General features: G+C 39.6%; 1 protein-coding gene across 2 annotated transcripts in view; it reads left to right on the top strand.

The window, feature by feature from the left end:
- Positions 1–16,690, top strand: part of grm5b (glutamate receptor, metabotropic 5b) — an 89,871-nt gene extending 73,181 nt beyond the window's left edge. For both annotated transcript variants that reach the window (XM_059330878.1, XM_059330880.1), the window contains exons 12-18: positions 1,687–1,804; positions 2,557–2,743; positions 4,057–4,215; positions 5,625–5,750; positions 6,721–6,903; positions 12,023–12,189; positions 14,931–16,690. In XM_059330878.1, the coding sequence (XP_059186861.1) occupies positions 1,687–1,804; positions 2,557–2,743; positions 4,057–4,215; positions 5,625–5,750; positions 6,721–6,903; positions 12,023–12,189; positions 14,931–16,041 (2,051 nt within the window). In that variant the 3' untranslated portion in view covers positions 16,042–16,690. The remainder of the gene's footprint in view (positions 1–1,686; positions 1,805–2,556; positions 2,744–4,056; positions 4,216–5,624; positions 5,751–6,720; positions 6,904–12,022; positions 12,190–14,930) is intronic.
- The last annotated feature ends 929 nt before the right edge of the window (positions 16,691–17,619 follow it).

The following is a 17,619-nucleotide window of genomic DNA, read 5'->3' as shown; positions in this document are numbered from 1 at the left end:
TGACATTTTAATGTCAGGAACAACAGGTGGAGTAGTGGCTGAAGCAGGCTACTAGATACTCCCTTTTTTCTTCCAACTGAACTGTTATTAGTGGACCCTGCTCGATAGGAGAGCTTCACTTCACAAATCCTACACTGTGCTTTCATGTTGTCACAAGTGTCAAAATGCATCCAAATGCTACTTGTTTTTCGACCTTCATTCATCTTTGCACCATACTCCTCTCTTGTTTTCACTCCTCTCTCTCCTCTCTGTGCGTCTCCCCCTCCTCCTGTCACGTCTCAGCGCCGTCACCTGGTATGATCCTTGTGAATCCTCACATGATTGGTTTGCACAGCATGCACATGACAACCGTAGTCAGCATCCGCAGCACCCACAGGTACTTTTCCTAAAGAGAAAAGTAAAAAAAAAAAAAAAGAAGAAGAAGAAGAGCGGCTCGCTGACGGACGTGAGCCGGCTTCCATTGTTCATTTAAAAGGCTCTTTGAACCGGCTCGTTCACGACCGACACATCACTACAACCTACTGCCCTAGCGATCTGAGAGTGACTCATAGAGTTGCTGGTCACAGCTAAAAAGTGAAGATATATAGCGACAGAAAGTTTTAAAAATAGTTTACGTGCCTCACTGCTGCTACAGTATGACTAGACCAACCAGCCGGATAATTTCAGCAAGCGTTAAGACGTTCATAATTAGAACTGTCCCTTTAATTAATGACACTTTATCTCCTTGCCTAGGAGGGAGACAGAGATGGAGACAGGGAGAGAATTAGGGAGAAAGGTGGGAGGAATGAGGATGAAGAGAGATAAGGGAGATATTAGAAGGGAGTGATGGATGAGGCAGTATAAAGAAAAAGAGAGCGAAATACGAAACAGATGCAAAGATTGAATGATGGGAACGAGGAGATGGGGAGAAATAGAGACACAGATGGAGGGATAAGAGAGTAAGTGTGGACAACAGAGAAGGAGATGTTGCAAAGTCAAAAAGTATGCAGTCTGATGTAAGTGGCAAGGCATTGACAAAAGAGAGATGTGAAGAAAAGGTGAAATCTTCACTTAGAGAATAATAAAGGAGGCGTGCTGATTAACGGGTACAAAATCTGTGTCTTGATTGATTACAGATTGATGGTAACTAATTGCTATTAGATATTTACACAAGATGCAGGCTTTGTCTGCAGGCAGTGCTCATTAGTCAGTTAACTGTTGAGACTTTGCCACCTGGACACCTGTGGGTCCAATACGCACGCCTCAAACCCTGACCTGTGCAAGTTGACTGTCTTCAGAATAAGCTTTGCACACTGAGGCTCAAACTAAAGGAAAATCAAGTTCAAGTTTATTGTCTTTCCTCTCCTTACAGTTGGAACAAAATATACTGCTCCCCAGGCCATAGTGCAACACATAAAAATAGGCAATTAAAAAACAAAACACTGAAGACAAGCATGGACCTCTAAGACATAAAGTAAATAAAAAGAAAGTAATAAAAAAAAAGCCTCGAACAATCGGAGCATCAGGGCATAAAAACTACACTTAAGCCTACATTTAGTGTAGAAAGAAAGTGTCTGTGCTGGAATGAAAAATAAATGAATATAGCTAAACATACAGTTGAATGTTTGACAAAAGGTCAAAGTTCACACTATATTCTCTCATTGCTCTTGTTTCAAGAATTGCATCTCCACATATTTCTATCCCCAGGCTGTGACCCGATCCCAGTGGAGTACCTGCGCTGGGGAGACCCTGAACCCATCGCTGCTGTGGTGTTTGCCTGTCTCGGTCTAATGTTCACCTTCTTTGTCACTGCAGTCTTCATCAGGTAATGAATGTACAATGAACGATGCAAACAGTGCTGGAGATATACAGCGGCTTGCAAAAGTAAATAAAGTAAAAGTAAGTAAAGTAAAAGTAAAGAAAAGTTGGCCTTTTTAAAAACAATTTGCAAAAAAAACTCTTCAATATCAAAGTGAAAACAGATTTTTACAAAATAATGTAATTTAATTAAAAAATATAGAAGGTAAAATAAATGATTGCATAAGTAATCATTCCCTTTAAAGTAACTGACCTGATTCAACAAAGTTCCAGCTAGTTGATGCAGCAGTGTCACAGTTAGTGAAATGGAGATCACCTGAGTGCAGCTGATGTGTGTCAAGTGATTATAGTATAAAAAAACATGTGTCTGGGAGGTCCAGTCTCTGGTCCATCACTAATCCTGTTACAATTGCAACATGAAGACAAAATAACACGGTGCCTTAGTTTCTTGGAGATGGCTACAAAGAAAAAGCTCACTGGACATCCCACAGAGTTCAGTTAAACCCATCATTAAGAAATGGAAGCAGTATGGCACTTGTTTAAATCTGTTTAGAGCTGGCTGTCCTCACAAACTAAGTGACTGGACAAAACGGTGAAAACATCCAAGGGGGATGAATACTTTTGCAAGCCACTGTACACACTATACATACCCAATTTGCACTTACTGTTTTTCTTTATCACTTAGTGTGTTTTTACATTTTCACATACTGTATTTCTGTGTGTCCTCACTTACATTATTGTTTGTCTGAATGTGTTCAGGTTCCGGGACACCCCTGTAGTGAAATCTTCCAGTAGGGAGCTGTGCTACATAATACTGGCAGGGATCTGCCTGGGGTACCTGTGTACCTTCAGCCTCATAACCAAACCCCATGTCATCCACTGCTACCTCCAGCGACTGGGAATAGGCTTGTCACCTGCCATGAGCTACTCCGCGCTTGTCACCAAGGTATGGACTGATTTGTGAAATAAACATGAGATGTGGAGTGCAGCAGTTGTGAGAGGTGCTGGGTTAAAGGAGTTACCTGGAAAGACATGGAATAGCCCTGTTGTTAGATCTATACTAACCTGCCTTCGTCATCAGTGGTCTGTAGGGAATAGCCACAGAAAAGCCTCAGATGCTGGAGAGTCAGCAGCAGGGACACATCTGTGGGTTGAAGAAGAACTGTGAACCTAATCGGAAAAAAACAGGGCCCACAGTCCCCTGATACTGCAGATTGTTAGAGTGAGGGGATATAGGTACCATAACATCAGAAGCAAGAGCTCGGGTCTTTCCTGCTCCCGTCCCATGGGGTTTTGGGAATGAGGGCAGAGGGAACAGGGAGGTAAGATTCCACTATGGCAGGGAACAGCAATAGCTTTCCCATAAAGAAAAAACATAGATCTTATTACATTTTGTTTAGGCATAAGAACATATTTTGTCAGAACAGTAGCAGCAAAGAGAATGTAAGTGGCCAGAACATATACAGGTGCATCTCAATAAATTAGAATATCATGGAAAAGTTTATTTATGTCAGTTATTCAATTAAAAAAGTGGAGATAACACATTATATAGATCCATTAGGCACAGAATGAACCATGTCATGTCTTAATTTATTTAATTTCTTCTAATTAAAATGATTATGGCTTACATTTAATGAAGACCTGAAATTCATTGTCTCAAAAAAATGTTAATATTACAAAAGACCGGTTTCGAAAAGTATGTTTAATATGGGGGCTGCATGGTGGTGTAGTGGGTCACTGGTTCGACTCCACTGGCTCTTCTGTGTGGAGTTTGCATCTCACCGGGTTCCTCCTACAGCCCAAAAACATGCACTTAGGTTTAATTGGTGACCCTAAATTGCCCATAGGTGTGAATGAGAGCGTGATTGTATGTCTCTATGTTTCAGTCTGGCGAATTGTCCAGGTACCAGCTGGGATCGGCCCCCCACCCCGACCCGAGTGCAGATAAGCGGTTAGGGATAATGAATGAATAGTTATAATGATTATGGCTTATATTTAATGAAGACCCTAAAATTCACTAGCGCAAACAAAATTTATTGTTACAAAAGACCAATTTTAAAAAGTATGTTTTATATGTAAATGTTGGCCTCTGAAAAGTATGTCCATCTATATGAGTCAATACTTGGGACTATTTGACTTGAACTACTGGAAATGGACTTTCCATCATATTATAATGTATTGAGATGCACCTGTAGTGTACAGTGTGTTCTGTGTATGTTTTATTATGTGGTCCTGATGGTGTTTGCGATCTGACCGCAGACAAACCGCATCGCTCGGATCCTGGCAGGCAGCAAGAAGAAGATCTGTACAAAGAAACCTCGCTTCATGTCTGCCTGTGCTCAGCTCATCATTGCCTTCCTCCTCATACTGCTGCAGCTGGGCATCATCGTAGCTCTCTTCCTCATGGAGCCACCTGCGGTAAGCTGTGTGTGTGTGTGTGTGTGTGAGTGTGTGTGTGTGTGTGTCTGCCTGTTTTCATTGTGAGTGGGAGAGTGGCTTGTTGAAAGACTTAAGAGCAGGTTAACAGAGAAATGAGAGAGAGAGGGAGAAACATAAAGAAGAATCAAGAGCAGAAGTTACCTGATAATGAAGCTTCCATGAGTCGGTTTCTATTCAGAGGTGTAGACTCGAGTCACATGACTTGGACTAAACTCAGATTTGAGATGACTTCAGACTGGACATGACAAGATAGAAAAAACAACAACTTGCAACTGGACAGTGACTCATGACTTTACTTGGATTCGAGCCATTTCACTTAAAAACAAGTTAAAGAAGTTTGCCACCAATCAATGAGTTCCCCTTAATTTCCTGAATCAGCAAATGTTAACACAATTGATTTCCAGCAAGTGGACACTTAATTCCCCAGATTCACTTTGTTTTTACTTATCAGACAGCATCCACACAAGTCGCAAGAGAGAGCCACGAAGAACAAATAAATAAAAAAGCTTTCATGATTTCTGTTAATTTAATATTTAATCCTTTGTCCTTAAAATTGCACAACATTACATGTGGTGAAGAGTTTAAGACTCTGCACTTGCACTTGACTTGTGACTTCAATGCAAAGACTTGGTCCCACCAAGAGCTGGGCGATATATCAATATATTTTTAAATGTGATATGGAATTAGACCATATCGCCTATATCAATATAATTTTTAAAAAAATATTTCTTTCTATATATATACTGCCCTTACTAGTGTTTGTCATATTTAGTTCTTATGTAGTGTTCGTTATTCTTTTCTCACATATGATTTTAAAAAAGGTTCTCCTGTTGTTATACAGTATCTATGTTCAATTAAATAAACAGTTTCAATAAAACTACTTGTGACATGTCATATTTGACTTTGACTGAACATTTGCTCTCACTTTACGATAAAAATATTTGGATATATATTGTATATATCGATATTCAGCCTAAATATATCAGGATATGACTTTTGGTCCATATCGCCCAGCCCTATTCCCAACTCTGTTTCTATTTCATCACAAATGTTTTTAGGACCCATTTGAAACCACGCATTAGTGGATGAATTAGCAGATAAACAGGAACATACTGTTAAAGTCCACTATGTTTTTGTCCATATCCAAAGCGGTTAGTGCTCTGGCATTTTCCAGCTCTTTGACAGCAGACTTAAAATATTGGACATCTCAAACTGGCAGTGTCACGAATGGAAAAGTTAGATTGTTAAATTGTTCTGCTTCCCAAATTGATTTTAATGCTACTGTCACATATTTAATACACCCTTCCCCGTTTTCTGGAAGAAATAAATGGTGCCTGTAGCAAAAGCTTCATCAAGTGTTTTAGTGTTTTTTCCTTCTCTGTCTAAAGGTGATCCATGACTACCCCAGCATCCGCCAGGTCAACCTCATTTGTAACACCACTAACTTGGGCGTGGTCGCCCCGCTGGGGTACAATGGCCTGCTCATCCTCAGCTGCACCTTCTATGCCTTCAAGGTACCAGCTCAAATGTTCTTAAATGTTGTAAGTTAGTTAGTAATTGCTATTACCACCTAAAAAGCAAACATTTTTTGTGGTTGCAGACGATTCATTTATCCGTCTTGCTTTAGTTAGTATGTGCTTAAATTGGATTCTTATTTTTAGGAACATACATAACATACTATATACAGTCATGGAAAAAATGATTAGACCATTGTTTTTTTAAATTTCTTGTTCATTTTAATTCCTTGTACAACTAAAGGTACATTTATTTGGGCAAATATAATGATAACAACAAAAATAGCTCAGTTTAATTTAAAAGCTGATATGTAGACATTTCCCATGGTTTTCTTCTTCTTTCTTCTTGATAATAACCAAAATCATTATCAGGAAAATGGCTAGATATCAGCTCTTAGATTAAACTCTTATGAACTATTTTTGTTGTTATCATTATATTTGTCCAAACAAATCTACCTTTAGTTGTACCAGGCATGAAAATGAACAAACAACAAGGGTGGTCTATGACTGTATGTCCAACGTGTTCAGTATGTGTCTGCCTCGAAGCTACTACATGTATTAAAAAAGTCAAATAGAAATAATGTGAAAAGCAATGATTGAACTGCTGTTTGTATTCGGTGCTCTACCACTTTCGACAGCAGTAAATGAAATTCTATTGAACCAAGCACATTTTAAAGTCAATGTTTGATTAGCGGCGCCCCGCAGCCATCTATTTTCTGTGTGGGAACAGAATGGTGAAAAGAGACAAAAGCTGAAATACACTGCACAACATGCACAAAAACAAACTGTGGTTATGAACATCGAGGCAGAGAAAACCACAACAACTCAGCTGCACCTAAGTTAGTATCAGATTTATAATGGTGATTCAATAGCAGTGGCTCAGTACAATTCAGTACAGTTCAACAACAACAAAAATGTATGAATATTTGCTAACATTTTCTCTCTGTCTCTCTCTGTTTCTCTCTCCAAGACCCGCAACGTCCCGGCTAATTTCAATGAGGCTAAGTACATTGCCTTTACCATGTACACCACCTGTATTATCTGGCTGGCCTTTGTACCCATCTACTTCGGCTCCAACTACAAAATTATCACCATGTGCTTCAGCGTCAGCCTCAGTGCCACTGTGGCGCTGTGCTGCATGTTCGTACCCAAGGTAAGACTGTAGTCAGGTGCAAATATGTTTTAACCCTAAAAAACATCTAACAAAAGGTTTCTCAGTGGTTTACAGTAGTATCAGATGTACTTAAAAACATACTAAAAGTTTACCAATTTTTGACTCCAAGAAATGCCTCATTTTCAAAATGGCGGACTTTAAAAGACCATTACTCCTTTTAGTCAGGAGGCTGAGCTAAATGAAGGGGACACGTCAGACAAAAGCTCCATATTTTTCCACATGCTCTCTATCACCATAAGTTTAAATTTTTTGATGGGAGCCACTTCATCAAGGTTGCGGATCGGAGATGGCAGCCATATAAAATCTATGAGAACCAATATATCTTCCAAGCCACTTAGAAGGTCAATCTTGGTGTCAAAATATACATTTTCTGGATCAATGAATCCATTAGAGCTATTGAGAATATCACTAGATGATTATTTGATCAAATATATATGTTCATTGTGGCCATTGTAGGGGTATCTGGTTCAGATACACATTGCCTCCAGCAGGGGTACCAAAATATTTAGAGGTAAAGCTAATTTAGATCAATTTTGCTATCGGAAATTGACTAAATTAATATTTAATACTTTAAATGAATTAAAGTTACTCGATGGGGCACCACCTATTCACTTAGGAATAGGAAAAGATAGCAAATCATAGTTAATCAGTCTCATAAAGTTAACAAATTATCAATTTGGAACATTGATTATTAATTATAAATATAATTATAATCGAATTACCTTATTAATATTTAGTAACGGTTGAAGGAATTTTGAGTTCTTCTCATAGCAGAGGTTTAGCAAATCACTCATTCATGTGCAACATTAAAGGGAGAAGCATATTAATCCAAAAACATATTTATTCTAAATAAAGCAAAGCAAACAGAACACACAATAACTAATCTAAAAGACTATTTACAGTGGAAATGTGGGTGAAAGAATGTGTAACAAAATGGCTGCCGAAAGGCGGTCATTTAAATAAATCAAAATGGCGGAAGCCCTTTTGTTCTTGAAGAACAATAGACCATGCGGTCTTGAAGGTCTATGTGTTGTAGGAAGCCAAATTAAAGTATATTTCATGTGGATTAGTGTGTGAGCAAATCAAATGAGTTATAGTTAATTTACATGTACAACTTGAGATATGTAGAGCAACATTAATCATACAACTTCAAGTGATCTAACTACACAAAATATCCCAACAAATATACTTAAACACACAACAGATCAACACTATTGATTAAAGCTTAACAAACTTGTTCTTGCTTACTAACTGCCCAGTACTATACCACAGAGTCCAGAGTTGAAAGGGGAAAGCAGCACTCCTTTTGAGGAAGAATCTGGTTCCTGGTTGGGTTTTGGTGGTTGTAGCGTTGTTTTGCTGTTGGCTCCAGAAGCTTGGTGAGGGTCTCTGTGATTATGTCCAGGATAGATCACAGGCAGGAAACTTAGAAGCGTCGTGGTGGGCCCACTTGGTTTGGGCCCTCACCGGCCTTCCCTTAGAGCTGGAGACAGAGGGAAGATGTCTGATCTTCCTCCTGGAAGATCAGACCAGGACAGCAGGCATGCTGTTCCTCAGGGAGTCGAGAAGAGAAGAGAGCGAAGGGGTGGCTGCAGGACACTTTTGTGTCTCAACCTGGAAGTTGTATTTCCTGTTGGTATCAGCCAATGAGACGCCTTTAGGTATCTCCAGATACCTGTGGGGGTGGGGGTCGTTTGTCTTTGTTTGGAGGGGGACAAAGAACGACCTCCATCTTGAAGCATGGAGAGAATTTGTTGACAATTCTCACTGAATTCAGTCTTTAATCCAAATGAATCTTCTGGAGTAGCTGTGAGCCCTACACCATGTATTTACGTAATTTCCAACTCAGTTCCTAAGTGGTCGGACATATACAGTACATGTATTCTGAAAAATGAATAACATGCATACATTTAATATAACTTTATTAGCTTCACTTGTATTATTTATTACATAAAGAAAGCATGTGGAATACATTTGGTGCTTTTGTCTGGTGTGTCCCCATTTTTCTCAAATCTGGTCTGCCTGACTATTTGTTTTCCTCCTAGACCAGAAAGCTGGTGCCTGATACATGATTTGGTCATATAATATTCTAATTAGCATATTTGCAAGATAGATAAGTGATTGCAAGTACAAATATAAAGCAATATTAAAGCAATTGGTTACAAGCATATTTATGTGGAAAAATAAGTACAATTTTCCTTATGTAATTGCATATATGCATAGTGTTGGTGGCTTCCTGCCCATCTTGAAAATTACCCCTTTCTAGTGGTCAGATTTTGGTAATCTTTTAGTATGTTATTAAGGATATTTAATACTACAAAAAAACAGCTGAGAAACATTTGTTAGATTTTTTTTAGGGTTAGGTGTTTTTTTCCTATATGCACCTGCCTACTGAAGCTAAAATCAGTTTCTGCATCTTGCTCATTCACTGCCTGCTTGTACATTTCTTGTCTCCCTAAGCAGTGAAGCGAAAAGTGGCCACCTTTTATGTGGATGTCTAATCAGTGTTGATGGTAAATGTAGTCCAGTGAAACAATAAACTCCTCAGTGCCTGTGATATATTGACTAAGAAGGCTGAGTTCTCCAGCTCACAGAGCCGTGCCAACAGTGGCTACATGTGCCAGGATGAATTGCATACAAGCCGAGGATTAAGAGTTGCACCTATACTTAAGTACAGTCATGGAAAAAATTATTAGACCACCTTTTTCTTTAATGTATTATTCATTTTAATACCTGGTACAATTAAAAGGTACATTTGCTAGCTATTTTTCATGGTTTTCTTGATAATAACCAAAATCAATATCAAGAAACCATGGAAAATGTCGAGATATCAGCTCTTAAATTAAACTCTTATGAGCTTTTTTGTTATTATCATTATATTTGTCCAGGCATTAAAATGAACACGAAATTGAAGAAAACAAGGTGGTCTAATATTTTTTATCCATGACTGTAGGTAATAAAATAATAACACAGTCTCTATGGTCCAAACCAGCATAAACCAAGATGGCAACAACTCTTTATTATATTTTCACATTGTAAACAGCAGTACAGCTTCACCTTTCATAATAAAAGCCAAATTTAAAATCACTCAGGTTTTTGCTTAGAGGCAAGTCAACAAAATTCCAATAGTGTTAGATGAGAGAAACCCTCAACGATTCAACAAAAACTGCCCACACTGACATTCACTGCAGCAGAATGATTATGTGCTGGTGTTGGCATTGGAGGACAGTTTGAGCAAAGGCACCACCATTCACTGTTTGATCTCGGCAGCTCAGGTTCTGGAGAGTCCCTGCCGACCTCAGCCTCGGCCTTTTTTTGTATTGCTGTATTTCTCTGTTGCATTTCTTCGGCTGTGTACCCTCTGCACTTATATTTTTGGATGCCATTTTCACTTATGGAAATGTAGTTTGCAATAAAAGTGAAGAGAACAAGAAGGTTATGTTTTTGAATGGCACAGCCCCTGTTTACAACAAAAAACAAAACAAAAAAAACATTGTTGAAAAAAGTTTGAATTTTTTGTTCAGAAATGCCAAAGAATACTATGCTGATAATGGTAATAGTATAATACAGTTGCATCTCAATAATTTAGAATATCATAGAAAACTTTATTATGTTGATAATTCAATTCAAAAAGTGGAAATAACACATTATATAGATCCATTACACACAGAATGAAACGTTTCATGTCTTAATTTATTTAATTTCTTCTATTTATAATGGATTTAGGGTAATGAATGAATAGTTATAATGATTATGGCTTACATTTAATGAAGACCTAAAATTCAGTGTCTCAAAATAAATGTAATATTACAAAAGACTAATTTTAAAAAGTATGTTTAATTTGGAAATGTTGACCTTGAGATGCACCTGTCTGTCCAAAATATCCAAAATAAATGCCATAGTATAGTATATTGAAGTGCCCAAAAATGCCAAGAAATCCAAGCTGAACTAGCCTGTAGATCTCTTGTTTTCAGCTACTTCGCTGTTATGTCAAATGATGGCACTGGATGCAGAAAGAACAGATTCTGCTCAGCTTTCTCAGTCAACATAGCACACACTGAGGCTTTTATTACTTTTACTCTCTATATCTACCATCAACACTGATTGGATATCCACATAAAAGGTGGAAGAGTTTCCCTTTAAGCCCTGTCCACAAGGTATATTCAACTGCAGGTAACCATAGCAACAGTTACATTACCAGTTAAAGCTCCCTGTTGAAACAGAATTAACAATGTGTTAAACTCAGCACTATCTTTTGTATGTGATAGACATCCAATTTATGACCTCAGTAATACACCCGAGGTATCCTGATGTAGAAAATAATCAGAGAGAGGAACTAGCATAATGGACTTATTTTTCCCTAAACAGTAGATGAATGTTTGCTTTTTCATTCTCATCCTGCCACAAGTTTGCATGCTGGGTGTGTGATAACTTGATGAAAAAGTACCCCAAAGTATTTGTTTCTCATGGACATATTGACGGTAACTCTGTCATTTTATTGGTAATGCAGACCTCCCTGTTTACACCAGTTAATTGAAGTTGAATTGAGTTTTACATTAAAAAGGTGAGTCATGATGGCAGCCTCGTCTAAAAGGAACATTTATTAAAAAATAGTTTTCTACCATAAACAGATGCAGTGGGTAATTTCTCCTTCTGTGCATTATTGAATTGAGTTGTCATTTTTAGACCTGTTTTAATATGTATATAATTAGACTGCAATTTATTGATCCCTTTGGGATGACTCCCTCAAGGAAACTGAAGTTCCAGTAGCATACAAATACAAATGCAATTAAGATAAACAATCGGCAGTAAACATAAAACAGTACACTATTATAGTAAACAAGTGAAAAAAGATTAGATAAATACATGTAGAGAACTGTATGGATATAGATAAATAAATATAGATGAATGTATGGCATTGTGTTTTGTACAGTGGATAAATGACCAAATAAGAAGAAGACTGAAATTAGCAGTTAAATAAAATATTGCATGGTTATTGCACAAAAAAAGGAAGAAGATGAGTGTCCAGCTTATTTTTGTGCAGTGAGTGACTCTTTCTTTAATTAACATATATTGTGTTTTATTTTATTTGTAACAGGTGTACATCATTCTCGCCAAACCAGAGCGTAACGTGCGCAGTGCCTTTACCACTAGCACAGTGGTGCGCATGCACGTAGGAGACGGCAAATCATCGTCAGCCGCCAGCCGTTCTTCTAGTCTGGTTAATCTGTGGAAACGCAGAGGCTCTACTGGAGAGACACTCAGGTACGTATGTGTATGTGTGTGAGCGTGTATGTGTGTACACTAGAGGCTCATTGGCCAGGTTAATACCAGGTTACTCCTCAGTTACAGTCCAAGAAGGCACTATTTCTGTAATGGCCCTACTCTGAGACTATTTATGGTGTGAGTGTGTGTGTTGGAGCTCTCAGAGAGATTGATTCTCTGAACTCCCCGGAGTCCGCTTCACTGTTCCTCTGACCCTAACATGAACTGCAGACAATTGCCTAATGGAGACATGGCAAAGAAGAAGGAGAGAAGTGAACTTAGGGAGCGAGGCAAAGGAGAAAATTGCAGAGAGAAATCTGAATGCAGACACCGGATGGAGGGAACGGACAGATGAGATGAAAAGCAGGAGTGGTGTTCCAGGAAGAGAAGAAAAGGCTTGAGGAAAAATACGAAAAGGACAGACATAATAGCTTTCACACCCAGCTTAGGGCCATCCACAAGCCATCTACAGTGACAGGGAACCGATCAAAGGACACAAAGCAAGTGACGCGCAGCCACTTGCCCAGAATGAAAAGAGAGGAAAAAGACAAGAACACATTTTGGTTTGTCAGCACGTTACTCCAGCTCACCCCGCTTGGCAAGCAAGATTTCAATCACGTTCTTATGAGAAATGTCAGGAGTGCTTCCATGTTGGTTCCTTTTATTCCTCTCTTCCCCTCTCCTTCTCTTTTGGTCCTATCTTCCCCTGTGGGTGTTGGTAATTGGCAGGGCTGTCTATCTCCTCAGTGCAGGGCTGGAGGCAGTTGCCTTTGCGATGCTGTCATTGTGTAGTCAGAACAGATGCAGACAGACATGAAACCAGCCGACCAGGAGGGAAAGGAAAAAATATAGAAAAGGAATATTTCTCTGATGTTTGAACCAAATGTTTAAACTACTAAATAGTGCATGGTTTACCTTCACTAAATATTAAAATAATTCCTCATAATTAGGGCTGGGCGATATATCAATTCAAATATATATCAATGTATTTTTAAATGTGATAAAGAATTAGACCATATCGCATTTATCAATATAGTTAAAAAAAATGTCTTTCTTTATATATAAATGCTGCCCTTACTAGGGGTTTGTCATATTTAGTTCTTTTGCGATGTTTGTTATTCTTTTCTCAAATAAATGTATTTATTTCTATTTATAAGTTGTTTTTTTATTTAAATGTGCGCTTTATGGAGCTTTGATTTAAAAAAAAAAAAAAGGTACTCCTGTTGTTATACAGAATTTTTGTTAACTTAAATAAACGGTTTCAATAAAACTACTTGTGACATGTCATATTTGACTTTGACTTTGACTGACTTTAATATTTGCTCACTTTGCGATAAAAAATATTGGGATGTATATCGATATTCTGCCTTAATATATTGGGATATGACTTTTGGTCCATATTGCCCAGCCCTACTCAAAATTGTATGTAGAATAAGATCAATGAAGCACCCTTGTAGCATGTGTTTCTGCCTACTTTGCTTGTGTCACAGACTCTTTCTATGGGATCGAACAAGTAAATTACAGCACTGTGTAAATGTGTGTATGTATGCATATGGACAAGTGTGTGTGTGGGGGGGCATGCAGTGTGCGTATGTGTGGGCGTGCCTATCACACAGTCTATGTGTCTGTGGATGTGTGTGTGTGTGTGTGTGTGTGTGTGTGTGTCCCAAGGGTGATTTGGGTTCTTTTCACCCCCAGCCACGGTGGTGTGAGGTTTAATCAGAAGTTCCACTATAGATTAATCACACTAATTAACCTGACAAAAGGATGAGAGAGAGAAAAGTAGGGGGGAGGCAGGGGACAGTGCTGTGACTGATGTGAAGCGGAGAAAAGTGGAGAAAATTGTAAGATAGAGAGAGAAACAGAGAGAGGAAGTAAGAACCTGACATAGACAAATGAAGAACATACTGCCTGGAAAAAATAGAACAGGAAATTAATTGTAATGAAATTACACTGCACATAGAGTCCAGCAGATTTTTTTTTGGTTGATTCAAGGCTCTATTTTAGTGTTTGTATCTTTTAAATTACATTATTCATGTAGGGTTATAAAAAGGGAACTAATATAGAGCAAGCACAGTTGGTGTAATGTGTCGCCATGTGTTGTTTTGTTGCAGAATTTTTTTTAAATACTAATATTTTGTTTCCACTGCAGCTCTGCTCAACACCTACAGTCATGGAAAAATTATTAGAACACCCTTTTTCCTTAATTTCTTGTTCATTTTAATTCCTGGTACAACTAAAGGTACATTTGTTTGGATAAATAGAGTGATAACAACAAAAATAGCTCATAAGTTTAATTTAAGAGCTGATATCTAGACACGGTTTTCTTGATTCCTGATTTTGGTTATTCAATATGTTCAACATGTTTATAATGCCCACATTCAACTGTCAGATAGAAAGCAATGTATGCAGTTGGAAGAAAATAAAAAAATGTTAGGTTTCTTTTTTATTTAGACAGCCTGAATCTTATCTTAAGGGAAAATAATAAAATAAGTGTGTACGCCTTCGCATTTATTTAATTTCTAATTAAAAATGTAGCCTGTTAAAACAAAAACAAATAAATAACATTATGTTTTTTCCAAAACAAATTGACAAAAAAAGAATTATCTATAAATGATGAAGATGAAATAAAATTAAAAACTACTAATTAACTGAAGGTAGCAAATCTACCTCCACACTCTATAAACACTGCACTCTTTCTTTCTTTTCTCTCTTCCTTCCACTTCCTTCCTGCTCTCCAGCTCCAACGGTAAATCTGTGTCCTGGGCGCAGACAGAGCGCAGCGGCTCACGTGGCAACCACCTGTGGCAACGGCTGTCCTTCCACATCAAGAAGAAGGAGAACAACCAGACCGCCGTCATCAAGCCCTTCTCCAAGACTTCGGAGGAGCGTTACTGTGGGGGCGGGGACCTGCCCCCTCATGTCCCTCTGCCCTCTCTGCCCTCCATGTCCTCCCTGTCCATCCATCCTGACTCTGGCACAGACAAGACGCTGTACGAGCTCTCTGAAGCCGAGGAGCGATACTCCATCACATATCAGCCGCAGACGCCCTCGCCGATCAGCACGGTCAGCCAGAGGCTCGGGGCGAGTGTCGGGGAGGAGCCACCGATGACCGGTATTCCAAACTACCCGAGCAGCATATGCAGCGGCGGCAGCGGCGTCAGTGGTTGCAGCGGCGGCGGCGGCAGCAGCAGTTGCGGGCCCGCCAGCAGCGGCTCGCTGGTCATGGCGAGCGATGGCCGTTTGATCATTGTGGACGATCACCCGGGACAGGGCCAGAGCTCACTGATGGATCAGATTAGCTGCGTGGTAAACCGATTCACTGCCAACATCAGCGAGCTCAACAACATGATGCTGTCGACCTCTCCGACACACTCACACACGCACAAACACACACCTCCTTCTCCTCACCCCGCTGACCCGTACCTGTTGCCTCGTGAGATCCCGATGCCCCCGACCCTCACCACTTACGCTGACGTCCAGCCCCTCCCGCCTGTTGAGTCCGGCTTAGGGGGCCGGGGTGGCTGTCTGGTTCACCCTATGCCTCATTCACCTTACCCCCTGCCACCTCCTCATGCCCAGACCTCCCCCTCCGTCTCCCCCATGCGAGGAGGCCTCATCACCTGCCTCACCAACTCCCCTCTGAGGAGGGGCGAGTTGGAAGAGGAGCTTATTGCTTTGACTCCGCCATCGCCATTCCGGGATTCCCTGGCATCTAGCAGTGGCTCACCGGTCTCAGAGACAGGTCTGTGTCTGCCCCCGGTCCCGTCCCATCCTCCCCCCTCTCCCCCCTCGCCCCGCTACAGCAGACTGACACTCAGAAACTACAGCCAGAGTTCATCCTCACTGTGAGGCAGAGATGACAAGTGAAGAAAAGTGAAGAGTGAGGAGCGCTCAAAAACAACACAGTCATTAAGAGTGAGGTTATTGGAGGATGGAATGACTGAAATCCATTCATCCCTACGTAGGAAACCTGAAGTAAAGGAGTCCTGAAGAGCTGGTTGGTGAAGACACCGAGCTGCGACAGTCTGCTGTGTTTATGTTTACGTGTTTGCAGTGAGATGCAAGTATAAGAAGCTTGCCCACGTTGTATTTTCCTAGTGCAGTTTCTCACAAGTGGGGCGTGAAGAACTGCGAAAAGGGCCACTATGACTTTGCAGTTTTCTGACGTCTGTAAAGTCAGAAATCATTCTCGAAGGTCTAGAGCTGCGTATCATGTTGGTTTGGGTAGTGGCCTTAAGGTAACATGGCTATCAACTAATTAGAGATTGTGAGTGTGTTTGCGTGTGTGTGTGTGTGTGTGTGTGTGAGAGAGAGAGAGAGAGTATGTTTTTGCTGTATCTTAGTTAATGAGACGTAATGGAGAGATGATAGCGAAGAGTATTGATGAGGTAAGACTCCTAAAGCCTATATGGACTAAACAGAGGCTATTAAGGGCACATATATATATTTACAGATGTACACACATTTACAAACACACAAACATAGGTGTGAGCACACACAAACAAATTCAATGTAAGGGAAAAACACTGTATATATATGAGAGGTTCTGGATTTTTCCTTTGTCGATAAAATCCGACATGCTTCTGACAAAAGTGCATTGTGTTAACATACAGACTGTATGTTACTCTGAAGAACTTTCTCACAAAAGCATCTTTTTATTCATTCAGCTCTCTCCAATCCGTTCCCTCTACATCGCTTTCTTTTCCTCAGTCCCTCTTTCTCTCGCTGCTTTCTTTTATCCTGCCAGTATTTCAGTATTTTCTACTCTTCCAGTTTGTTTTCTTCAGAAGTTTGAATGTATATTTTCTACATGATTCCTGAAGCAGTTGGGACCAAACCTTTTGTACCTCTCTGTCTGTGACTCGAGAAAGAGGGAGAGGAGGGATTGATTGACAAGACCAGGCCTTGTTTTACCATAAACATCTTAGTCATTGAGTCTTGTTCAGGTGGATTATTGGCAGAAATCTGACCGCAAAGCTTAAGAATAGCATGTGACATTTGACAAAGCATAGTGTAAGGCTTAGCTGGGTCCCAGTCATGACATTTCCTCTAAACAGTGTGTCAGCAGGACACAAGTGTCAATCTGTTCCATCAAAGACAATGATCTGAATGGGATTAATTGGAATCACAATCATCTCTTAGGTTCGTGGGCACAAATTAATAGCTGGGAGAGCTTCTAACAGGGTCACCTGTCTGTCGCACAGGTGAAAAGACCTTTTTGAAAACTCCTTTCAGACAAAGAGAGGCAGAACAACAAAAGAAGTTCATATTGAATGGAAAGACATGAGAGTGGTATTGATTTTCTCGTCTCAGTCTCAGCAAGAAAACAAATCGTTGAATTGCCAAAATGTCAGTTGCTTTAAAGTAAGGCCTCATCAGACTAATCCCAAATGTCACACTTCCTGTATTGGAAAAAATATATAATCA

The sequence above is a fragment of the Centropristis striata genome, chromosome 4, assembly GCF_030273125.1.
Source record: "Centropristis striata isolate RG_2023a ecotype Rhode Island chromosome 4, C.striata_1.0, whole genome shotgun sequence".
Classification (NCBI taxonomy): domain Eukaryota; kingdom Metazoa; phylum Chordata; class Actinopteri; order Perciformes; family Serranidae; genus Centropristis; species Centropristis striata.
Note: the sequence above shows the minus strand (reverse complement) of the source record. Positions and strands in the feature narration are given on the sequence as shown.